This window comes from Zophobas morio, unplaced genomic scaffold (assembly GCF_036711695.1).
Source record: "Zophobas morio isolate AGI-343-1 ecotype UQ-CSIRO unplaced genomic scaffold, CSIRO_AGI_Zmor_V1 ptg000026l, whole genome shotgun sequence".
NCBI lineage: Eukaryota > Metazoa > Arthropoda > Insecta > Coleoptera > Tenebrionidae > Zophobas > Zophobas morio.
In genome coordinates, this window is record NW_026972131.1 from 4,950,315 (window position 1) to 4,977,354 (window position 27,040).

Sequence of the window (27,040 nt, forward strand, 5' to 3'; positions counted from 1 at the left end):
TCCGCCCCGATCCCAATTCTAAATCGTGATGAATTTTTCATTCGTTGTCAGTTCGAGGGGCAAGAGCCATATTTGTCTACAAGAATTTTATGTTTGTTGTATGAATGTTTTAAGTTTCGTGTTCTGAAAAGACGACTACGTATATTAAAATAAAATAAAATAAATTTATTCGTACATAGAAATATGTATTACAATTTTGTACACGTCATATTAAAAGATTATAATCGATTACAGGACATCAGATAGAAATTCGTCAGATGTGTAGTAGGCTTTAGATAAAAATAGAGCCTTTAACTTATTCTTGAAAACATGGATATCTAAACTTTTAAAATACTTAGGTAATTTATTGTAGAATATTATTCCATAATATTATTCCATAATATTCTGAGGCATTTTCAGATTTTTTCAATCTCAATTTCCTCATACATAAGTTGTCATTATGACGTGTGTTATAAGCATGTATCTCATTATGTACTAAATAATCATTTTTATGACACAAAACATAAACTAAACACACATAAATGTATAAAGAGGGTAATGTGAGTATTTTTAGTGTAATAAAGTAAGGTTTGCATTCCTCCCTATAGTTTAAACCAGCAATTACACGGACGGATCTACGTTGAAGGCCAAAAATACGGTTCCGAACAGTAGCATGGCCCCAGATTAATTGACCATAGGTCATGTGTGACTGACACAATGCAAAGTAAGCAGTGCTTATTGACTCAACTGGAATATGATCTTTAAGATTTCTTAACAGAAATATGTTCTTGCATATCTTTCTGAGTATTCCAACTTAGTTTGGAGTCTATATCGAGGCCTAAGAATTTCACGGATTCATGAAAGTTTGATGGTGTTTCGCATTTTCGTAGGCTAAACAATATATTTACAGTTTATTTTACATTCACCTGGAGTTTGTTTTCTTCAAACCAATTGAAGGCTTCCGACTGCGCCTGTTCCTTTAGTTCACTACAGATTTCCCGTCGGCTAATCTATTTATTAAAGTTGTGTCGTCTGCATATAAGATGCAATTGGACGTTAAAGATAACGGTAAGTCGTTGATAAATATTAGGAAAAGGAAAGGTCCAATTATGGTACCTTGGGGTACTCCTTTATCGATCGGAAGATGTTGCGAAGTGTCGTCTTTAAATTTCACAACTTGCATTCTATTTTCCAGATAAGATTTTATTAGCAGACGACTAGTAGATAAGTGCATATTGTAGCAATTTAGTTTGATTAGCAAAAGTTTGGGACAGACGCAGTCAAACGCCTTAGACAGATCTAGGAATGATGTGACTCCCGCCGCTCCTTCTTCAAAATACGACGTTATAACCTGAACTAAGTTATGGACTGCGTCAATGGTCGATTTATTTTTCCTAAATCCAAACTGAGATGTGAAAAAAAACTGTTTGCTTCAAAGTGGTTACTTAATTCACTATACAGAATTTTTTCGTAAATTTTGGAGAATATAGGAAGAATTACGTTTGGCCTATAATTAGATGGATCGTTCTTGTCGCTTTTTTATGGACTGGAATAACCAATTGCAACTTTTAGGCACTCAGGAAAGATCGAATTTTTTGTACATAGGTTTATAAGTTTTGTTAAGGGTGAAGTTATTAAGTCTACGACACCTTTTAATATTCTAATATTTAGACCATAAATGTCATTTCAACTAGTATTTTTAAGTTTCATTATGACCTCTCTCACATGTATATACGATACCTCCAAGAATTTAAAATCACAAACATTGAATGTGTTATTTGCAAGTAGCATATTGGAATTTTTAGAGGATTGAATATTAGCATTACCCGCAAGACCATTGGTTGTAGCCAGTAGCTGAGCCGCCACATTTGTAAAAAAGTTATTAAAAGTGTCACTTGATATGCTGCTGTTAGCCTCTTTATCATGGGCTCCATTTTTTCGTGATTGATTTATAATTCGCCACATTGCTTTTGTTTTATTACTGACAGATTCAATACATTTTTTATTGTATTTTAGTTTAGAGTGTTGAAATTTATATCGCTATAATTGTCGATATTCACTTCTTGCTTTTCTGGATTTCTCAGTCTTTACGTGATTATGCACATCACATAGAGAACGTAAATGCTGTCTCATATATTTTAGTTCTTAGTCATACCATTTAATCTGATCACCATTAATTTTAACGACTTTTTCCGGGAAAGCAAGACTGACCTGTAGCTTGATAAGTTGATGGTGACCTTAAAGGAAGAATATTCTTCAGAATATTTGGATTTCAGTTTTTCACATTGAAAATAAGATAGCTTTTGTTGCAGAAATTGCTCGAGATGATCTCCCGTCGTGTCTGGATGCAATCTATAGACGTGTAGATAAGCTTTTTTGGGTGCAGATTTTATTACTCGTATGTTACAGCTGACAGAGCTTCCAACGATTGGTTTGTTGTCAGTACGTTTTTTCTTTGAGGTAATGGTTTTCCACTGAGTCTGAACATTTTCCTGTGTTAGATTTTCTCCTTGCTCGGTGGGTTTTATCTGTGTTTCCAGGTTGGGGTTTGTCTTATTTAGCTCATTCCTGCTTACATTAACATCGGTCATTTTCTTTCCTTGTTTTGGCGGTTTTTTTTGCCTCGTCACTCTGATAGTTTAGTGAGCTCTTGTTGTCGTTTTTACATTGCTGAAGGTTGTTCATCAAGGTAATTTCTTCATTCAGAAGTTTAATCTTGTCATGTAGCTCATTGATAACTGAGTCCTTTTGTTTAACACGTATATCTATCATATTGTTAGGTGATTGTCCATTGATTGCCTCTCAGAACTCTGTGTCAGTGTCTTGACCTACCTTGATATCACCTTCACAACAAATTAAAACGTTTTCATCTATAAATTTCGTCGATTTATTCTGTTTTGCACAACTTATATGGAATACACTTTCACACTTTATACACTTTATAGTTTTCGTAAGTGAAACTGCGGGTTTTCTATACTTTTTACACAAAGTTGTAGCGGAGATCTGATCCGTGTGCATCTTTGGCTAGCCCATGATGTGTATGTATATTAAGTAGAGATGTACCGACTATAGTCGGCCGACTGTTCCGCTTTGCTAAAACCGGTTTATAAATGCAACAGACAGTGTGTTTTTTTTTCTATTTCTCTGACTACCTTAAAAACTTGTTTTATTTTAATAAAAGGAATAACCAGTAGGCGGGAATTTATCTTACGGATACAATTCCCCAGTTGAAGCAAGGTGTGTTTTACGGCGAGTAGCGGGGACGCTTTGATCTGGTCCACAAGGTCGTAGCCAGTGCGTCGCTTAGGAGTGTTTACAGCTTGTTAAAAAACTACTTCTATATTACTATATTACTTCAAAAAATAATACTCGATGTCCTTTTTAATTTTTCAAACACAGGACCACAGATTTGTGAACTTGAAATGTTATATTATGTTGATATAATCCAAAAGAAAAATATATTTGTAATCAAACTATCGCCGTGACAGCACTGGATCTAGCGTATGAAACACAATTCCGCCCGTTGGGAATAACTAAAGTTTCTTTGTTTTCCAAAAAATGTGTTAAATTTGTTTGGATAATTTTAACATTTAATTTTTTGTAGTAACTCAGTACAAAAATAAAGAATAACTGCCCTAAATTGGCAGTTTATACAATACTTAACCAATTTTAACCACTTTTTTGGAAAATTTTTGGAAATTTTGAATTCGCTTTGCGTGTTTATTAGACCAGATATCGTGACGGCGATTTCAGAATCGTAACTAGCGGAAGATTATCTACACTTTGACACTAATTTTCGGTCAATTAAACCAATTTTAACCGGTTTTGCAAAGCCGACTATAGTCGGTATATCCCTAATATATGATACGGCAAGATGGCCGACGGTGTAAACAGAGTTTCTGTGTGCTTCGTTTGTAAGCTAGTTTTACAAGAAGCAGATGAGTTTATTTCATGCAGTGGTGCATGTGATAATAGTGTACATATCAAGTGTTCAAAATTGAAGAAAACCGAATTGAAATTATTGTAAGAAGGAACCAAGTTGATGTGGTTTTGTGATGACTGCCGCTTTGCTGGTGCAAACATATGCTCACTTCTAGGGTCCATCAAAACAGCACTGATAGGATGCCAAGATCAAGTACTGGCACAGAATATAACAATTAAAGATCAAAATGATTTAATTAAGTCACTAAGGAGTGATATTCAGGAGATGAAATTGCAGTTAGCCGACATAAGAAAATCTGCTGATAACTGCCCATTCACAATGGACATAAGGCATAACAAGTACATAAAGCTTACATAAATACATAAAGTTGAAACGATGGAAAACGTGTACCCCTGTTCACAATGGACGAACGTAATTCTTATGCTTATGAACGTTTTATGTAATCCTTGTGTGCGTACACAAAGTTGAACTTGTTTCAACTTTGTGTACGAATTATGTCAAAATTATGTTAAAATCTAGGGAATGCTGCTATTGAATTCCCTATGACAGTTGGCACTTGGCACTTCACACCTTTGATTAAATTATATAAATTATAATCAAAGCTTCACACTGCGAGTCTGTTCTGTACTGCGAGTTGTCAAGTTCGAATATCGTTGAAATTGTAGGTTAGATATTTTGATTGACTCAGTTTGAGGTTAGCCGTTTCTATGTTTAGCCAGGAGTTATTCCGTTCTGCGTTTGCGCAGTTTAACAATTCTTACAGAGTTCACTCTGTCCACTGTGAACGTAGATAAGCATAAGCCAGACACAAACCAAAAACGTAAATTATGTTATGCGCTCGTTCTTATGTCTTATGTCCATTGTGAATGGGCAGTAAGGAATCTTTTTCGTCAATATTAACAAAAACAACTGTGGAGCCTACACGTACGTCTTTTTCCGATACAAATAAACAAAACTTATTCCAAGGAAATCATTCCAAGTTTCAAATTAAAAGTCAATCGCAACTTGCAGAAGCATCTTTAGGCGCAGCAAAAAATATGGGTCAACCAACCACATCCAGGATGGATGGTATACAAGATGTTACGAAAGATAAATATCGACATTTTGATGAAACCTCCAATTTACTAAGTAGTGATGATATGAGAACAAAAGACAACTGGACAGTATTTACTCAAAAGAAAAAAACTGACGTGCAACATAATAATATGAATAACAAAGCTAAAGCGAAAGTATCCTATGGTACTGGAAAATCAGTACCAATAGGTTCTAAATTAACTGGAGTCGCCAGACGTAAGTGGATCTACATTCGAAGATTACAAGGTAAAGAAGTCACAAGTGAGGACGTACTGAATCATTTAAGATGTGCAGGCATACAAAAAGAAGTGATTATAAATAAACTTGAAAACAAAGGTAACAATTCGTCTTTTAGTATTGGTGTTCCTTTGGAATTATATGACAAGATCCTCGACCCCGAAATCTGGCCAGACTCAGTGTGTATCCGTGACTTCAACGTCCGATCTTTTTTAGTGAAACATCAGCAAGTCAAGGATTCGAATACTTAAATACAGTGCTAAGGAACCGTAATACGTTTCAAATATTATTTCAGAACATTCAGTGTATAAGAAATAAAATAAACTTATTGGAAGCGGCATTAAGTAAACTTAATTTCGATTGTTTGTGCTTTAGTTAACATTGGCTTCTGTCATTGGAATGTGATAATAAGCACCTTTGTGATTTTGAAACAGCATCTTTCTTCGCGAGATCGGTTCACACCCATGGAGGTGTAATGCAGTTTATCAACAACAGCATGGAGTACACTGCATTACCCTGGATAAAAGACATGTCTTTGGAAAAAAATTGTGAATTAACAGCTATTAAGCTGACCAAATATAATTTAATTATTGTTACTGTTTATAGTTCACCTAAAAGTGATATTAAGAAATTCCTTCATATTGTTAACGATCTTCTGAATAAATTAAAATATAATAGCTATAATATTATACTTGGAGGAGATTTCAATGTGCATTTTAATGAATATAATAATGATACAGTGTCATTAATCGATTTATGTGTAAGTTATGGCCTGATACCTAGTGTTAATTTCTGTACTAGATTTAGAAATATTGTAGACGATGTCTTCAGTAACATTCCAAAAGATAAATTGCAGGTTTATCCTTTAAATCTCAATTTATCTGATTACGTAGGAGTTGCATTAAACTTAAAAATTGGTAATGACTGTATTATGGATAATAATTTAAAAATTGTGAGACCTATATCTGAATATGCTAAAATTGTATTTTATAATATGTTATCTAAGATTGATTGGGATTTTCTTGACACTGATATAGAACCCATTGATAAATGTACTATGGTTTTAAATAATATCTTATACAGTTATGTTAATGCTTTTCCTGAGAAATATATCAATTATAATTCGAAGAAAGCTAAATACAACAATTTGTGGTATACAAATGATTTAAATAAAATGAGAGAATGTCTTAATTTCTTAAGGGAAGCATATAACTCATACAAAACTTCTGATTTGAAAAATTGGAAAAACAAGTACAGTGCAATGTATTATGCAGCTGTAAAAAAAGCTAAAATTGCACATAATGACACATACTTATATTAAAAAAAATCAGAACAAACCTAAAGCTATGTGGACTATTTATTGTTAATAAATACCGGAAACAGCCTTCCCCAAAAGTTCCTCGGTCGAGCCCTAATGAATTAAATGATTTTTTCATTAATGTATCGCAAAACTTATTAAAATTTCTGCCTTCAACTTCACAGGATCCAATAGATTTTATGCATACATTTGATACTAGTTCTGTAGAAAATAAATTCGTATTTCATAAAGTGACTCAAAATGATGTCAGAGACTCGTTCAATAAGTTAAGAAATTCGAAAAGCAAAGATATTTATGGGTTAAGTGGGGAGATCATCAAACCTGTAAAAGACATTTTAATATCCCCGTTTACTTACTTTATTCAATTATTGTCTAGAGACAAATACTTTTCCTAAATGCCTAAAAAACTCAATTGTTATACCAATATATAAAAAAGGTGACTGTTTTGATAACAATAGCTTTCGACCAATTGCATTGCTACCCATTATGTCAAAAATTTTTGAAAGACTTTTATTTTTGCAAATGTTAGAATTTTTAGAATCTCATAAGCTATTAACTAATAAACAATTTGGATTTAAGAAGGGAAGATCCGCTGAGGATGCTATTCTCGCATTTATTAATAAGATTACTGATTCTTTCGAAAATTGTAACTATTACAAGGCCCTATTTATTGACATGAGCAAGGCGTTTGATACCATTTCTTATGAAATTCTCTTAAAAAAACTAAAGTATTATCAATTCAGTACAAATAGTATATTAATGATAAAATCTTACTTAAATAATCGTACTCAGAAAGTCCTAATAAATAATACATTATCTGATGAGCGCATGATTCTTCATGGTGTGCTGCAAGGCTCAATTTTGGGACCACTTCTGTTTCTGATCTATATAAATGATCTACCTTCTCTTGTACCGCAGGCAGATATGGTCTTATATGCTGATGATATAACGGTTGGCTATTCAATTGCTACCACAAATAATTTACATACGAATAAATATCATTGTGAAATCGAAAGTTGGCTATTAGCCAATAAATTGCATTCAAATAAAAGCAAACTAGTGAAAATAATTTTTACTCTAAAATTGTTTAATAATAATAGTATTAATGGTTTTTCTGAAACAACGAAATTCTTGGGAATTTATGTTGATACCACTCTTAATTGGCATAACCATATTAATAACATAGCTGAACAATTATGCAGGAATACGTATTTATTTAGAAATTTAGCGAATAATGTGACAGAAAGTACCCTTAAAACCGCTTATTATGCTTTGATAGAATCGCATCTTGCATACTGCAGCATTGTGTGGGGACATGCTCCTCAAACAGTACGATTATTTAAGTTGCAACGCAGAATCTTAAGAATTATCGCAAACATCAATTATAGAGATGACTGTAAACCACATTTTATCCGATTAGAGATTTTAACATTTCCTTGTTTATATGTTTGTAAATGTGTAGAGTATATCACGAAAAATAAAGCTCAGTATCACACGCTCAGTTCTTATCACTGTTACTCTACAAGAAGTTGTGAGATTAGTCACAATATTTTAAGGTTAGACAGATCAAGACACGGAAATAATTACTACGGCATCAAGTTTTTTAATGTTCTTCCATACAGAATTAAACAACTGGATGCAAAAATCTTAGTGCACAAATTAAAAGAGTATTGCATTTCGAAATCTTTTTACTCGACTGAAGAATTTTTGAATAATAATTTTGATGATTTCATTTGATGTATTTGTTATCATTTTGACGTGTGTAAAATACTATGTATTCCTAACACAAATAAATTATATTATTATTATTATTATAATATTAAGAAAAAAGACAAAATATAAGCCCCGCCCACCAGCCCTATCTCAATTGTGATGATTTTTTTTTAATTGTCGAGAGCCAAAGGAGCGAAATTTAATTACAAAACCCTTATTACCTTCTAAAAGAAATTACCATGTAAATAATGTTTTTGAGCATCGTGTTATTCAAGGAACACTATGTACATACATTAAGAAAAAATTGAACCCAAAGATTAAGTCCCAGCCATACCCGCCCTGATTTAAATAGTAGTGAAGTTTTCATTCGTTGGAAAGACCTAGAGGTGGTGCAGCCTAATTGCAAAATCCGTACTTTCTTACAAAGAATTACCATTTTAAACCTGTTTTAAGTTTCTAAGAAAAAAAAATCATCACAATTGAGATGGGGTGGGTGGGCGGCCTTTATATTTTGCATTTTTTTCTTAATGTACGTAGTATTCTTTGAACAATACGATACTTAAAAACGTGTTTTTAATTTCTTGTATCATCAGAATTGAGATAGAGCGGATGGACGGGCTTACATTTTGCCTTTTTGTTTCAATATGTGTGGACTTATTTTCACAACATGAAACTTAAAACATGTTTAAAATGGAAAATTTGTATAAAGAAATATTGATTTTGCAATACCCACAATTGCCTAATCCATTGCAAAAATTTACCATTTTAAACATGTTTTAAGTGTCTTGTTGTGAAAACATGACTACACATATTAAGAAAAAAAAGCAACAGCAGTAATGGAATTTCAGTAGTTTTACATTTGTAACAGAGACAGCGATAGTGTAGGAATTTCGGCGCATTTTGTAGTGTTAGGTTGCTGCCAAATTACATGTCAACTGTCAAAAAATCCCAATCTCTCACCGTCTATATTACGTTAATGCCATCTACTAAAAAAATTGTAAATGTTGAGTTTTCTTTACATTAGGTTTTATAATGAAATTTAATATGCCGCTGATCTGTTTCAAGATTATGGTAAAAAAAAAATAAACAATATTTTGATGAGTATGATGTGTTTAATGTAAAGAATTAGTTTCATTTTTGTCATTATTTTTAATCATCATCATGTAGTTGCTTGGATTATATATCTATTATTGTTATTATTATTTAAACAGTCCATTCGAAACACCACTCAAAAGTTAGTTGTTGAAATAAGTTGAGGACCTTCAGTGTCACGAAAAAAAGGAAACTGCCAAATTTAACACTTCATTTTAATATGTAGTAAAGGCTCAATTTTTCCAATTTGTTTTTGTATGTATGTATGAGTGTCATACGCGACATACGATAAAGTAAAGCACCATGGATACTAATTGAATGAGTATCTGTGAGCAGTCAATTCATTCCTCACGGCTCATAAAATACTGTAGTCAACTCACCTGTGAAGAAGAAGTGAAATTTTTCTCGTGCCGCTACTCATCAAAATGATTTGAACTCAGTTGAAATGTCACGAACGTCAAAACAAATCTGTCAAATGTGTTGAAAATTGAAATGCCAGGTTTGCGGTTTAATTTCGTTGCAGTGTTATCGAGCATTTGTAAACACTACTGCAATACATTTGACCTTCAAAAATTATAAATTATCAGAAATGCGTTTAAGGGCTTTGTCAAGAATTACACCTTGGAAAGTCGATTAGAGTTGAAGAGAATAAATCATCTGGAAGATTGTGAAAAATAACGTAATGGACACTGTCAGATCAAGTCTTATCACAATTAGCTAACAGTACCACTGTTTTAAAATGGTAATGATAAATTTTTGCATTAAATAATTTTGCTAAAGTTGATTCCGCGAAAGTTCAGTTTGTAAATTGTAAGGAGTCGTCAAAACATTGGGAGACATGGTTTGTAAGCGGTGCTTTTCTTTTGAAAAAACACAACTGGAAGCCTTGATCTTTGTCCCTACAATAGGTGAAAACTGCCATGTCCAAGCATTTTTTTTCCTCCAATGTGTGGACTCTATTCTTATAAAGGCTGTCTTCATCCATCCAAATATTGAAAAATCAAGTGGGGGGGGGGGGCGCACTCTGGATTAAACTTATTAAGGGGTCGCACATCCAGAATTTGCTCCCTGTATCTCGTCGCATTAATTGTCTCTTGAAAAAAATATCGGGCCTATGAATCGTCTTCTGGAAACAGCTAACCACACACCAATCTTCACTGCGTGTAATAGTATTTCTTCAAAGGCGTGTGGATTTTCTGTACTCCAAATTCTGAAGTTCTGTGAGTTGACGTAGCCTGACAGATGAAACCAGGCGTCATCAGAAAAGAACGACAAATCGAGAATCCTGTTATCGTTTCTGGCACGTGCTGTATGGTACTGCGGATTGTAAAGAGAGTTTTGACAAAGATTTCTTCGGATTTTGTTCCATCCTCGTCCTTAAATCTTCAACAACGTCTTCACTAACTTGAAGTCTCCTCGTTGGTTTTCCCTTGGAGACGCTACCAGTGTCGTTAAATCTGACCACAATTCGTCTTCAAAGATTCTTCCTCGATAACAACAGGATATTTCACCAGATACTCGTCTTTACACGCATCCACAGAATACACCCAGTCCCCATCCTCATTTAACACCCCATTACGGTAATACTTAGGACATGATGATGAACGTGTTTTGCTCCAAAAAATAACCCACCCTAACCTAAAAAAGTTATTTGTAACACTGACCATAGTCATTCCTCTGTGTTCATTACCTGAGATTATTCCACAATGATCCGAAGTTTTGATAAAAATTGTTTTTTGAGACAGTTATAGTTCGAACAAATGAAAACAACAAGACAAGTCAATTAATGCACAACGTGTGGAAAAATGCACCACTAATCAGTAAAAACGAAAAAATTATTGACATCCGACAGAATCTGATGAAGCGTTGGCGCCGAAACAGTGCAGCCACTAATGTAGCGTTAAAAACTAAAATTCCAATATTAGTGTAATCGTTTCCACAAAACTGTGAAAAGCGGCATACAATGTCAACAAAACCATGGTCTTCCTTGACTACAATATTTTATGACGACACTGTATTTTTGTACGTATTCAACAATGTTGAAGGATTTTGGCAATGAATCAGTAATAAAAATCCTTAGAGAAGAAAGCGAAATTTCTTACAATATCTTATGGGTTGCTACTATTAATTAAGAAGAAACATAATTATTCTAAATATTTAGTTAGTTACATGTACAAATTTAGTCCTTCACAATCCAAGATATTTCTTTTATCAACTTACATGATGTACTTAATTAAGAGTTACTCCTACACATAAAGTTTCAGAAGCTTAGTACTACGTAGTATGGAAACTTTTGGTGTGCGCTACGTTTCACGTTAATTATTATTTTATTTGCAGAAGCTTATCTTTAACTTTATAGTATATGTTATATTATAAAGTAAGTACGTTTTTCATTTGTGTACACGGAAACGGAGTGATGTAGTTCTATAAACGTTTTGCGGCAAAACTCAAAGCAGCTAGAGTATTAAATTAACTCACCTCCAGTGGCAACGCATGTAATATTGATTGCAGAACCTTCATTGTATGGTCCTAGAACGTAGTTGCTGATATGAACGCCTGTTTCATCAAGAACACTCAGTTGTTCAGGTGGAACTGTAACAAAGGCAGCATCTTAATTAAAAAGTACTCTCACATTTCTGAAGAAGCTGTCACGGTTATAACTAATTACGATTAGGCGCTGATGCAAAACACTTCAACTAAATTGTAAGTGTGTTATTTATTCCAACAAGTGGCTAATAATTATTTCATTAAATTCTCGGAGAATAAAATTCCTATAAAGATCGAAAAAGCCTAACTCTATTTACAGTTTTATTACTAAATTTACTGAAGATACTCTTTATAAGTCTACCGATTTTGAAACCATGACGTCCTGCTAGCACTTAATGGCTATTATTCTACGGCTTTTACTTAAGGCAAGTAAGGTACAAATACAAGGGACCCTGTCATCGCAGCATCATCCAAATTCCTGCATATGTCATCATTCATTTACTTACTGTTCCCTCATTTTCTTGTTTGCATACCAGGGAGCCTACCGGAATTTATGGATGACAATTAAAGTCAGCGCAAATATTCGTTTTAGTCCGTCGGACGTAATAGATGCAAGAAGTGAGAATTCGCTTTGTCCGCTCGTTAACTAACTAATTTCGACCGGTAAATTCGAGTTTCCGGTTGAGATTACATCTGTTTCTGACCCAACACTTAATCTTTCGAAATGACCGCCTTATGACAGATGGTGAATTATTGCAATCTCAACATTATTTTGCAAATCGTAAGACTAATAGAATGGTAAGGAATATATTTCTCTGTTGGCAATATTCTCCTAATTCAGTGTATATTGATGCTACCCACTTATGTCCCTCAAAGAAACCTCCAAAAGCACCAAATATAAGAACAACCTATATATTTAACACTTACATAAAAAAATAAATAGCAGACGATATAATTAAGCTCTGACAAACGCCACCTTGAACAAAACGGTTGTTAAAAATTTTCAGATCAACTTTCACAGATCCTGTTATCGGTTAAATGTCAGCAAGAAATTTAAAATACTGTAGTTTATTGAAGAGATGAGTAAAAACTAAACTTTCTTGGAGAATTTTAAGGTTGCAAGTAGACATGCTAACTTTTGAAGCTCTCAAACAGTTCATTTATACAATTTGTAGTTACACAATCCATTTAGATTTTTTTGGCTCAGCTTAAAAAGTTTAAAACCCTATTGTAAAAAATGAACTCAGTAAATCAATTTTGCAAGGACAGTAAAATTAAACAAACAATTTGTCGTTATTGTTTCAGATTTAAATCAGCAATGTTTGAACTATTGTTACATTAATTTATATTATATTATATTTACGTAAATGTTACACTCCTTGTTATTGTAAGGGCACCTACATTACAGAGAAGGTATCTATATGCCGCACAACCATGCTTTGAACATTAATAAAATTTTACTTTGGAAAATTCTCGGATTTAAGAATTTTATTCAATGTCATGAGTAATATAATCCGTCTGAAAAAATGATGAAACTCAACCTCAAATAAGAATTTTTCATCCCGAAACGTGCGAAATGCGCACAAAAGCAGAACAATAAAGAAACGCATGATATTACGTGGTGATTTACCCTCGTTGTAATATTATAAAACACAGCAAACAGTGCCGACGGATTGTTTAAATTTGTTTTGACAGTTGTAAAATTTTTATCGAGAAGAAATAAATCTCACAATAAAAACCCGACGTGAAACTGATATCTTCCTTAAATAATAAAATACACCATGAATTGCTGATGGATTATGTATTGAGGTTCCATATATTATTTAAAACATCCTGGATATCCAAATTTCGAGACATAACGGTCGGGATGCAGCTCTAATAAATATGTAAATTATATTTATTTTTATTTGTTTAGAATACGAGTTGTTGAATCAACTCGAACAAAACTGGGCAAACATTAATACTGGGGATAAGCGTTTTTTGGGGTGTTTGGCAAAGACATCGAGGTCAGCATGGCGTTATAATCGTTTTATTTTCCCGTATTTACATACAGTAATGAAACTGTTTGAGAAGTGATATATTACATGTTTCTGACAGAGTAGGCGTACAAATCAAATCAACTTTCGATAGAATTTGCGTCAGAGATGACGCAAATTTTGTGTAATTCAAATATTATAGTAAAAGGTGAGCTTTTGTACCAACGGCAGTAATTCAGGCGTGCAGTCTTCAAAGGCTAACATTAACCATACAGATACAAAAAAACGTCTTCACTTAAACCAATTTAAATTTATGCTTCAAATTTGTTGGATGTGTATATATTTTTCCGTTTGCCGCTCGCTAACTGATCTCGTTTTTGCTCATTCCGGCCAATTAATTTAGTAATGGTATCCTGCGGGATCTCGTCTTTTCGGTGGTGTATTTTTTTAGAATGGCTAAAGCCAGCGGGATATCCTACTTTTTTATGTTTCTGTAGCAATTATTCGGGACTGCCTTAGATGCGACAAATAGATGGATCGAGATGAGAAATGGGACGGAAACTAAGCGAGTTTCAGCGATTCTCGTAAATCAGAATTAATGCCAAGATAAATTTCAGCCAGCACTTTGAATCATTTACGTAGTCGATGCGCATAATGGAATAAGTCACCTTGGGCGGCGGCAGACGCTTCGGCTTAAGTTGTAAAAATTAATTAAAATTAACAAATTCCATCTTTTTGCTGATTTCACACTTTTCACACTTTTAATTAGAAGGCGGATTTTGCTGTAGTGTTTAAAGGAACTATTTTAATATTAAGGGGGAGGTTCTTCACAACGGCAACTGGTGTAATTCTATTGCAACGAATTCTTTATTCTTTAGACTAAAACGTCAGGATTGTGTCCCTCTTACAGCGAGGATATTCACTTTCAATATTTTTGTGACTTATTTAAATCTTATTTTAAAAATAAAATCGTATACAAAACATCTTTCCATACAAGCGGCAAAATTATTTTATCTAAAAAATTTAAATTTTTCCAACGAATACTGGATGTATGAATCATTTATAGACATCCTGTATGTTGTATCTAAACTTCAAATATACATATCTATACATATTAAAAACTCACATATTACAATTATTGCTGTGGTAGTTTACTATCGGCACAAAATAAATGCATTAAATTTACATGGTCTGCTATTTTGTCCTGCCTGCAAGATCACGAACACCGTACACTGAATATATGATGTTTATACATTTCAACAAACTATAAACTTTGTTAAATTTGTCAAAGAACTTTTTTTCCATTACATGCACTTAGTACATAAAAAATTGGTCCAAGTACAAGTCCAACAAATTGTTTTTTGAAAATTATATAAAATTCTTAAGATTTTGTGTTAACCTCTATCTTTATAGATTTTTTTCTTTTAAACATCAGCGGCATAAATAAAATAAAATTGCACAAGTACAGACAAAGTAAAATATAATTAAAACAGAAAAAATGGCTTCTCAGCAATAATAACAAGCTTTAACTTCGAATGTTTGTTTATACATCGGAAAAATGTCACGTAGAAATTTGTTTGATTTGAATTTTGCCACCTCAAAACAGATGACTAAAATTATTAATTAAGCCGGGCCTCAGGTTGACGCCCTAACAGCATAACCACGGACTGTTAGTGAGTTAGTGGTAAGATGTGTAAACTTTTTTGTGAACATTCGGCCGTTTAGGGAAAAAACTTAAAGAGAATTCGTACACTACATATATAGAAGCATTTGTTGTATGAACTGGAATTTATAAACTTGCTGTTGGCCTTGAAGTTCCCGTTGCACTTGCTGTTCCCGCTGACGTTGCTTTTAGAGCTGAAAATTGTCATTTATAAACCCGTTGCCAAGTTACCGTTGATACACATATTAAGAAAAAAAGGCAGAATGTAGCCCCGCCCACCCGCCCTATCTCAATTGTGACGAATTTTTTTATTCGTCGTGAGCCAAGAGGGCGCAGCTTAACTGCAAAATCCTTATTTCTCTACGAGAAATTAAAAATATGTTTTTGAGTATCATGTTGTTCAAAGAATACTATGTATATTAAGAAAAAATCAAAGCAAAGATTAGGCCCCACCCATACCCACCCCGATCTCAATTATCCATTGTGATGAATTTTTCATTCGTTGTCTGATCAAGGGGCGGGGCTTAATGGCAAGATCCATATTTGTTTACAAGAATTTACCATTTTAAACATTTTTTAAGTTTCTAGTTCTGAAAAGACGTGTATCAAAAAAAGGCAAAATACAAGGCCCGCTCACCCACCCGATCTCAATTGTGATGATTTTTTTTTAATCGTCGAGAACCAAAGGAGCGGCATTTAATTGCAAAATCCTTATTATTTCTCTACAAGAAATTACCATGTAACACATGTTTTTAAGTATTGTGTTATTCAAAGAATAATGTATATTAAGAAAAAATTAAAAACACAAAGGTTGTGATGTGTGTAGACTTTTTTTTCACAACATAAAACTTCTTAAGAACGACTAATTTTGGCAAATGAGATCTCTCTAAGAAAATAGAGGGCGGGTGGGCGGGGTTAGTACCTACTAAAATAAGATCGATTTTGGCAAATGACATACACTTTAAGAAAAGAGAGGGTGGGTGGGCGGGGCTAGTACCTGCTGATAATGGCAAATGATCTACTCTCTAAGAAAATGAAGGACGAGTGGACGGGGCTGATAAGATAAGACTGATTTTGCCAAATGACCTACCCTCTGATGAATGGAGGGTATACAGTTTGGAAGTCAAGTTTTTAAAAACCCTAAAATTTTATACATGTATTTTGATCGATTCAAGAAAAATGTTAGTAGATTCTGAAGAAATGAAACCCAAAATAGTTTCCGGAGGTTGTACTCTACAAAAAAATCTCCTTCGGTGATTTTCCAGGTTGAATAAAAAACGTCGAAAATTTCATAAGGTTGCCATTGAAATATTGAGCTTCTTGAATACTTGCCTAAAAATCCACAAAAAATTCTTAAATATAGATTTCGATGTCGAATACTTCTCAAAATTGCAAAAATTGCCTTATTTCAATAAGCGATTCTGGAAAAATGCTAGGAGTTTTCGAAGATATGCTGGCGAAAGTAACTTCTCGACTTCGAATTCTACGAAAAAATCTTTTTAGGTAATTTTTGAAGGTGGTCGTCGAAAAGGGTCGAAATTTTCAACAGTACTGAAAAATTAAAGAATCTCGACGTACGGATTCGAAAAATATGTCGTGTTTATAGCCCGGGAATAAAATTTTCGAAATATTCTCTTTGAACTGATGGTTTACTTATCTTGAACTAATACACAACTATACAAAAAATTATTAAAATATTCTTAACATTACTGGGTGCTCTGATTTCCATGTCACTTGTTCCATGTTTAAAATGGAAAATTTGTATGAGAAAATATCGATTTTGCAATTTGCAATTAGGCTCCGCCCCATAATTGCATAATCCATATTTTCTTGCAAAAAATGTACCATTTTAACCATGTTTTAAATTTCATGTTGTGAAAAGATGGCTATGTAATTAAGAAAAAAAAAGCAAAATATAAGCCCCGCCCACCCACCCTATCTCAATTCTAATGATTTTTTTAATTCGTCGTAAGCAGAGGGGCGGATTTTAATTGTAAAATCCTTATTTTTCTACGAGAATGTCATTTACCAAAATCGGTCTTATTTTAACAGGTAGTAGCCCCGCCCACCCACCCTCTCTTTCTTTGGAAGGTATGCCATTTGCCAAAATCACTCTTACTCTAGCTAGTAGCTGCTAAGATAAAACTGATTTTGGCAAATGAAATGCCCTCTAAGAAAAGAGAGGGTGGGTGGGCGGGCCTACTTCCTGCCAAGGTAAGACTGATTTTGGCAGATGAAATCCCTCTAAGAAAATGGCTTTAGCACCTGCTAAAATAAGTCGATTTTGGCAAATGACATACCCTCTAAGAAAAGAGAGGGTGGGTGGGTGGTTCTGTGAGGCTAGTAACTGCTAAGATAAAACTGATTTTAGCAGGTACTAGCCCCACCCACCCACTATTGTCTTAGAGAATATGTTATTTGCCAAAATCAGTTTAACAAGTACTGGTAAGTATTTGTAAAGAGAAGACTGGTTTTGGCCAATGACATACCCACCATGAAAACGGAGGGTGGGTAGATGGGGCTAGTACTACCTAAGATACGACTGATTTTGGCAAATCATCAGTGGCGGCTTGTCAGGTGAGGCAGGTGAGGCGGGGCCTCACCATACATAATCATAAAAAATATTTTTCTTCCATACTATTTTTTTGTATGTACGGGTAATTTAAAATTAGCGCGACAATTGAACTTTCTATGCCAACCACAAAATAAAGGCGCAGCGTTATTCTAACCAATCATGTATTATCATGCGTTTAGGCCGGCCTCACGGGTTGATTAAAAGGTAGGACTAGGAGGCTAAGTTTTTACAACGCATAGTATTACCGCTACCGCTTATTATGGGAATCAAATGCTTTAGGACAGATAGTTTTGAGGCCGGCCGCAGCTCTTATCTGATTGGTTCTCCTTCTTAGCTCAGTCCACATCATATGTCAACAAGCACGTGCGTTTTGCATTTTGCAGTGTGCATAAATTTTTAATTTCAGTCGTTGTCGTTAACGAGTTCGGTACTAGTGAATTGTGGGTACTCCGATTAATTTTATTTGTAATTAAATAATAATGAACATGGAAGTAGGCCCATCTGGTACTCAGGTAATTTCTACTGTTCGAAATACAAGTGACATTGTTTCATTGTTAACTTCCTCGTGAATAAATGTCCCTTCAATAAGTTAACATACGAATTTAAATTGTTTGTAAAGCAAAGCGAACGTCCATGTCCAGATCTAAGCTTAACATTAATTCAAAGAGAAAAACAAAAAAAACAGGGCGTTCAGTCTCAATTGGTATACAAAATATGATTGGCTTGCTGGGAGTACAACTGTGAATAAACTTTTCTGTTGGCCATGTATTTTATTCTCGGATAGTGGAGAATCGGTTTGGTGGAAAACTGGATATGCAGATTTGAAAAATTTGTTGCGTTCCTTGGAAAAACATTCCAAAAGTAAAGATCACATATCATCTACTTGCAAGTTTGTTCTTCTCGGCCAACAGAATATTGTCAGTACTCTAGATTCTGCTCACAAAATTGAAATAGAAATTATTAAAAGGTCAATTGATGTTGCTATATTTTTATGCACACAAGAGCTTCCCTTTAGAGGACATGACGTGTCAGAAACGTCTTTCAATCGCGGAAATTTTAAAGAATTAATTTCATCCACCTCCACCTCGGTTCTTACCGGACAGTTGATTATGTGGTGCATTTTGGTTAATATTTTTTTATGTTAAAATTTCCTGTGATCAAAAAACGCCAAATTCGTGATTCAATAAATTTTCATCTAGTATTGACGTATAAAACCAACTTACAATTCCAAATTTTTTAAGTAAGTCGCCAAGTGTGGGCAAAATGAAAGTGGAAATTTTTTGAATCGTGATTTGTAAAATGTTCAGGTATCACTTCCAACTGACAGAGTAGAGTAATTTACAGATATAAAAAAATTATATGTATGTAACTAATTTTACGTCATAAGGTGTGGCCTCACCAAAATTTTAGGTCACGAGCCGCCACTGCAAATCATATACCCTCAAAGAAAATAAAGGGCGGGTGGGTGCAGGCGCGGATACAAGATTTCGTTCAGCCCCACCCCCCCCCCTCCCCCTGCAATTTTTGTGCAATTTTACCTATCGACCAGAAATTCGTTTTAAACAAAAAAATTTATAAAATTTTAGCTAGTATACTCTTTTTCACATAACATGGGTGACATTTGGTACTTTTCATTACACGTATAGTGTACAGTAATAATCCTAATTAATTGGCAAAAAGGTGTGTTCGGATTAACGATTTGTTCGGATCAGCAATTTTCCCAAAAATCTGAAAGGGAATTGAATAACAACTTCATACACAACTGAAAACAAACTTCAAGAAATAAACCAAAATTTTATTAAACAAAAATTAAAGAATTCTTAAGCAACAATGGATAATAATAGATACATTCTAAAAAAATATTACTCTGTGACCATAAACACGCTATCTTTTGGAATAAACACCCCGGGATCTATACCCTGAAATTTTTCAGAATTTTTAGATGAATTTTTCAAAAATGAAATTTTCCATTATGTATTCGTATTACCTCCATTATGCAAATTTCGACCCATTCTCGACGATTTTCGAAATTTAACTAAATATTTTCTTGTAGATTTTGGACCTCAGAAGTCACTTCTGGCTTCATTTCTTCGATAACTTAAACCATTTTTCCAGAATCGTTGAAATATCGCAATTTTTAAAAATTTTGAAAAATTCGAATTTCACAGCGAATTTTCCGAAAATATTGCTCCGTTACCATAAACATGGTATATTTTTGGAATCAGCACGTCGGGATATATATCTCTGAATCTTTTCAGAATTTTTAGGAAATTTTTTTCGAAAATGAAATTTTTCTCATGCAAATTTCGACCCATTTTCGACGATTTTCGAAATTTAACCAAATACTTTCTCTTGTAGACTTTGGGTCTCCGATAACTTCATCCGTTTTTCCAGAATTAGTTAATTAATTCAGTGCTTTGAATTATCGCAATTTTTAAAAATTTCAAAATATTCCATACAACATATGCAGAAAGATCTTGCGTCATTTTTGGAAGTAGATGCATGTTTTCAAGTTCAGATCGGATTGCAAAGTTTTTGTTCGGATTAAAGAGGCATCGACTTCAAATAGCCTCTGTTCGGATTACTGGATGTTGAGACAATCGTGAGTTCGGATTATAGAGGTTGTACTGTATTTACAAAATGAAATATGATTTCAAAATTTTGAAATTGGTCAAAATAAAGTACCTCGGTCGTATGTCAGGGGGGGGGGGGCAATGGGTGCAATTGCAATTGTGGATCCGCGCCTGGGTGGGTGGTGGAGCTAGTATTTGTAAAGATTCGACTGATTTTGGCCAATGATCTACCCACCATGAAAACAGAGGGCGGGGCTAATACTTCCTACGATACGACTGATTTTGGCAAATCATATACCCTCAAACCAAATAAAGGGAGGGTGGGTGGGTCTAGTATTTGTGAAGATACGACTGATTTTGGCCAATAATATACCCACCATGAAAAGTGAGTGCGGGTGGGCGGGGCTAGTACTTGATAATATTATAATAATATTAAATGGCGTAATATTAGTACACCTTACTATCTCTATCAAAATTTGATTTTCGTGAAATTAGTGCTGTCAACTAGGAAAAGGTCCCTCCTACTTCAGGAGATTTTCCTTCAAGTTGGCAGCACTGCACACCACCGCAATTTGATTGGTTGAAAACCTAAGTTCAATGGCAATGCAACAGCGAAAGTTAAAAATTGGTCATCTCGAACGTCACCCCAACAGCGTGCCAACTTTCAACAGCAACGTCGACAGATGATATAAAGGCATACCTTCGCTGGTGTATTTCTCTTCCAACGGCAACGTCAATAGCAAACAGCAACATCAGGGGCAAATTTAAAATTGACCTTAACATTCAAATCACTTTAAAGTGGAATTCCTTTAAATAACGTCATCAAATTATCGGTGGATAGGATTCCCAAAATTTTGGTTAGTATTTTGCCATCTCCGTGATATTCCTAACATACATAAAAAATTTAACAACAATCGGTCCAGTAGTTTCGGATATCACGTGTCTCATAAGAATCGACACAGGCGCCAGGTAGTCAGACGGAGATACAGACAGACGGAAACGAGAGACTTTTTTCGTACTCTGTTCAGTGCAATTTCAATATATCGACTTCGACAAAGGGAAACTTCAGTAAACAGAATATTAAATTTTAAAAATGTGATGAGGAACAGTTTTTTTAAGGTTGGGGGATTAAATTATCATTATTATAATTATTATTTTTAGTTCTTTGGCAGAATAAAAAGTGGCTAATAATGTGAGCATGATCGGAACAAGTTGGTAACTTTAATTTTCTCACTGCTGCCTCAAAATTGTAGGCATATCTAGGAAATTGAGTCAGTATCGTCTTTAATGGAGCTTTGGATCTATAACTTGTGTCAACAAGCATATTTGTATGAATTATATTATTGGAAAAATCTCATTGCAATTTGTTGACTAATAATAAAACAATAAATCAACTGAACTAATGAATGCGACTGGAATATCTTGAGAGAAATTTAAACAATTCTACAATTAAGAATTTATACAAAAATCACCAGTTTAGTGAGAGTTTAAAGTTAGTTCGCATTCCAACAGACACGATTTTATTCAAGTGCCATCGCAGACCGCCGAATTTCAACGTCAAAATTTACGGAAGTAACAGCACTAAGCCTCATTGATCTGTTTATCCAGGAAGCAGATTAAACTATAACTTACTGATGATGGTCAAGTTGACTTTAATGTTCCTTGTAGGAGTTTGTTTAAAGTCGACTCGGCAGTGATAGATTCCCCCGTCGCTGTCTCGGACACTGTCCAGTGTAAGTTTAGCTGGATTGTCCTGATAGCGGAAGTAAGCCCGACCTCCCAAGACACTTTCGTCATGCCAGTGCTTTCCTTGCTCTGGAAGTTTATCCCTTGAGTCGAACCTGGAAGGACGACAAAGAAATAGATTAGTTGAACAAAATCCTCAACAAATAACGACAAGTTCATTCAGCTGCGATTGCAACCGTTTATTTTTCCGTCTTGATCATTCACTAAATAACAATATTTAAAGAAGAGTTGAATGTTTTGTTTTCTGCGAGCAATATTCATATGTAATATACATATAAATTGCTTTATAATTGGCAACAAAATTCATGCTTGCTTCATGGCTTCATTTTAATATTCTAAATGAAGAACTACGAACGTAGCAGCTGCAATAATTTTTGGCGATTGTACGTGTATTTTTTATGTTTAATTTTATTTATAGCGAATCCACCACGTATCGCATATCTGTAACCGAGTTTCCTCAATTTGCATCTTGAATAACTGCACTATATGTGAAATTTTATTCACAGCAATTTGCAATCCGTGAGGACAGCTATCATTTAGATTTCAGAAAGCGTACTGACGTAGCAATCGATTTTCGTCGAATAAGTAGCAGGAAGTAACAACTACTTTGACATTTTATAAAGCTAGGTCTGACGCTGATCAATTTTCAGATTAAATCTTTTTAGAAATGGGAATGTGTGAATCCGAAGGAACGTTTTAATGTTTTTTTGACTTAAAAAAATTATAATTAAAATATATAAACGTGCCTTATGTTCAGTTTTACTTTTTTTAATTATCGTAAGCTATAGGGTGGCACATCTAAGAAGATCCACCCTTAGGTATATAATTTGAAAACAGAAAATATTGTATAGTATATTTTATTTATGCAAACATTTTACGAATCAAGGGGTCATGTTTGACTATTAATTTTGTGGGTCACACTGTCTTTTTTAAATATTTCAGAAGAACTAGCGAAGTTTTACAAATAATAGTAATAAGTTTAAAAAATATTGTATGTGTTTTTGGTGTTGTGAAGATAAATCTTATATTAAAAAAATAAAATTGAGTTAATTTTTATTTATCCGAATTTAAAAAAATCTGTTTATTTAGCGTCTATTTGTTACTACCTAAAATGCCTAATTTACCGTTAGAGACCTAAAGTGTTAATTAACCTAATTGTAAATTTTAAAAGACTGTGATGTGGAAAAGCTCTAAGTAAACATTTAAAATACTGAAGTTTGGATTATGTTCACATTTTTGTTTCCGAGTTTAAGTGCGAAAAAAAATCACACTTTGAACAACACTGCATTGGCGATGCACATAAAAAGAACGAGAATAAATCCAGTAAACACACTTTATTAAACATTAGTTGCGAGAATGATTTTACGCAATTTTGCACCGATTCATGTAGGGCATTTACCGCAGTAAATATTCCATGGAATAAAGTTAGTTGTCCTGAGTTTAAAAATTTTATGCATAAATATACAGGAAGGCATTTACCCTCAGAAAGCACTCTGAGAAAAAATTATTTACCAAAAGATTACGAAATGGTGATAGATTGTTCAATATTTAATTTTTTTAAGAATAGTTTGCTTTTGTAACTCATTTTAAATACCTGAATTATTATTTTATTTTTTGTTAAATGCGACTTGCTTTAATTTGATCGCCATTTTTTTGCGATAACTTAGAATTAGTGGACGTAACTATAGATCGTTTGTTTCTTTAATCATTTTTTTGTTTGTTACATAAAATATTTGTTTCTATAATGTTTTGTTTAATGTTTTATTTAATACATATTTTTTTGATGTATGCTTTTTCGTTGCAAATATTTTTTCCTCCAGGTTTTTAACCTAAACTAAGATTTTTACAACCTAAATCGTAAATTTTTGGACCTAAAAATGTCTCCTTTTATTCATTTTTTATCTAAATAAAATCCGAAGCCTACTCATCAATTTTTTAAATACGAGGACCAAATTAGTGTCGATTAAAACTGTAATATGCGTAAAATTTCAGACAGAATATGAACAAACAGAGCGATGCGAGAAAGCATTATCATATTTTGCAAGGAGTGATTCGCTCCAAAAACAGGAAATTAGTCAATTATCAAGATGACCCTGTTACAATACTGCGGTTAACAATCGACTAAAATTATATTTCAATTTAACATCACCTGTCACCGTTGTCATAAGAAAGTGAGACATCTTTTAAGCTACTTTTCTGAAAGGCTGATGCATTTACAAAGGGAGTTGCCGTAGAGAGATTGCACAAAGGAAGTGTACCTATTTTTCTATGTTCTGTCAGCAGCCACAAAATGACTGAGACACTTTGTATACACCTTTGTAAACATTTTATCCAAGTTGTTTTTATCTTTTCTCTGAATCAGGAACGTGATTATTAATAAATCTTTTCAAGAACCCCTTAATCGATTACCTCTACCTTGAGCAAGACGCGAATGACGTTTGTAAAGTTATTGTCAATCAAGACAATACTCCTTTCATAATCTAAATTCATCACTAATAGCACCGCTTGTCAAAGGGAAATGAATTATCACCGAGATCGAGCAAACGCACTGGAACTTCCCTTAATTATGCGGCGACACCCGAAAAAGGTGATTGATTCAAGGGGTGAGCGAATGAATGAGATGATAGCTCGCTAACGATGTATAATTTGAAACACGTCCACTCAACACACAATAATCAACACGTTGAATTTCAGACATGACGTTAACATGTTGTTATTCTAATTGATCCCTATTCAACGATTCGCTTTAAATAATTTAATAGTGGTACTCGGCGAGACATTCATCAAGACTTGCCAACTGTAACACGCTATAATAAATGTACGCAATTGTAGAAAGCATGCTTGCGCTAATTACTTACGAGTATATGGGAGTTTTACGATTCTCGCCGTCTTTAAACCATATGACTATATGCATTTTGTCACCGGCAAGGGCAGGGACTATGTCGCATGGTAATTTTGCCACTCCACCTTGGACTGCTTCCACCATATATGTGGCACTAGCTGGAACAGAAAGATATCGTCTAAATGCCAGTTAGAACAAGAATTAGCGGAGATACTTAATTTCTAAGTCTTAAAATTGTAGCTCATGATGATTTCAACAGCAGATAAACTCTACATCGTGGAATTAAAAACATGCCTTTGCGCAAAAAGAGGATAATTCCAGAATCCGGTGGTATGTCATTTTTATATCGGCCTTGCCGACAATTTGTTGATGTAAATTCCACCCGAGATGGTTTTTTAATGAACACAAGTTCTCTTTTATGCGGAAACCTCGAAATTAAGAAAAGTTTTATTGTTGTTTGAAGACAATTTCTTTAGTAACTTGGAATTTATGTGTTACATTGTGGCGAATTTTTTCAGCGTGACGAGATGAACTCTTAGCGATCTTAAACCGGAAAAAACGGCAATAATAAATAATTGAGGCTGGCAGCAATAATTTTGCCACAAATGTCGGTTGAACAGTTCGAAACGGACTTTTACTGCTTTTAAAATACCTTCAGTCGTTGTAATTTAGTTTCCTTTAGACACAAGTAACATTTATTAAAGTTAAAGCATCTATTAAGAGAAAGAAGCGTCGCGTTTCTTTAGTTCCACCCCCCGAGCTCAGGGTTAATGAGGCGCTAAGAACACCAAGAGTGACCCGAGAAATGCATCGTTTGACCTCCAGAACGACCATAAATTGGATCAGGCCATAACGAAACCACTCCAGGAACTGTCTCGGCAATCTGCCAAGTAAACGGAAGCAATGCCAGATATCCATGGGCACTTCGATTTTCAAATTAGGAAGATCCATTGTGAGTGGTAGAACTGTAAATGGCCGAGTTTAACAGTAGTTGAAAGTTCGACAAGGTTATATTAGCTTCTGCTGCCCCTATTGAGACATATATCCTCAATTTAACGAATCATTATATTCCAGCGTTGGCAGCACGTTCCACGTTACAAGAATATTAATATGCGGAATAAGAAATTTTATTTGAAAAATTTATTAACTAAATATGACCAAGTAACTATTTACATATAGGTACAACGGAAACATGTAAAAAAGGTATTGCAATTTTCGGGGCAATCTACGGTGAATTTTTCAATAATCGTTAGTAAAACTTTCACGAAACTGAACGCAGTTAAATAAACCACTTCCAAAACACTAGACTGAATTAAACATAAATACCTTATTTCAAGATTTAAAACCGATTTTCAACTTACGCACTGCAATTGTCAGTGCATTCGTTGTAACCACTAAACATTTTTTGTATCAGTCGTGTAACTATCATTACATTAATTAAAATTCGCTGAAAATCAGTTAATGTTTTATTTTTATTTTAATTCAGACATTACTTGCGTCAGTGAAGTTGTATTGAATTAGCTGGTGGAATTCGTATAAAACTGTGGTTTTATAATTGAGTAGCTTTTAAATTTACATCGATGGAACCGAGTTCGTGGAGGATAAATTAAATGTGAACATTTTCATTTTACATTTTGAAATAAGTGAGTGACTCTTTAGATTTATTATTTAAACCCAATAGCAGCAACGATATTCTAAAAAAAAAAATGTGTTCCGGAAGAACTGACTTTAATCTACTCTAGCGAGCACACAATAGATTCTTAATGTTTGTTGCAGAAGTAACATAGATTTAGGGGTTATAAAACGTGGTCAAAAGATTATT

At 33.9% G+C, this 27,040-nt stretch overlaps 1 protein-coding gene across 7 annotated transcripts in view; it reads right to left on the reverse strand.

Moving 5' to 3' along the window:
- Positions 1-27,040, reverse strand: part of LOC135136030 (hemicentin-2-like) — a 587,972-nt gene that overhangs the window by 225,927 nt on the left and 335,005 nt on the right. For all 7 annotated transcript variants that reach the window (XM_064065161.1, XM_064065158.1, XM_064065160.1 and 4 more), the window contains exons 2-4: positions 25,235-25,376; positions 22,263-22,471; positions 11,835-11,948 (exon numbers count right to left, since the gene is read on the reverse strand). In XM_064065161.1, coding sequence (XP_063921231.1) covers positions 11,835-11,948; positions 22,263-22,471; positions 25,235-25,376 — 465 coding nt within the window. The remainder of the gene's footprint in view (positions 1-11,834; positions 11,949-22,262; positions 22,472-25,234; positions 25,377-27,040) is intronic.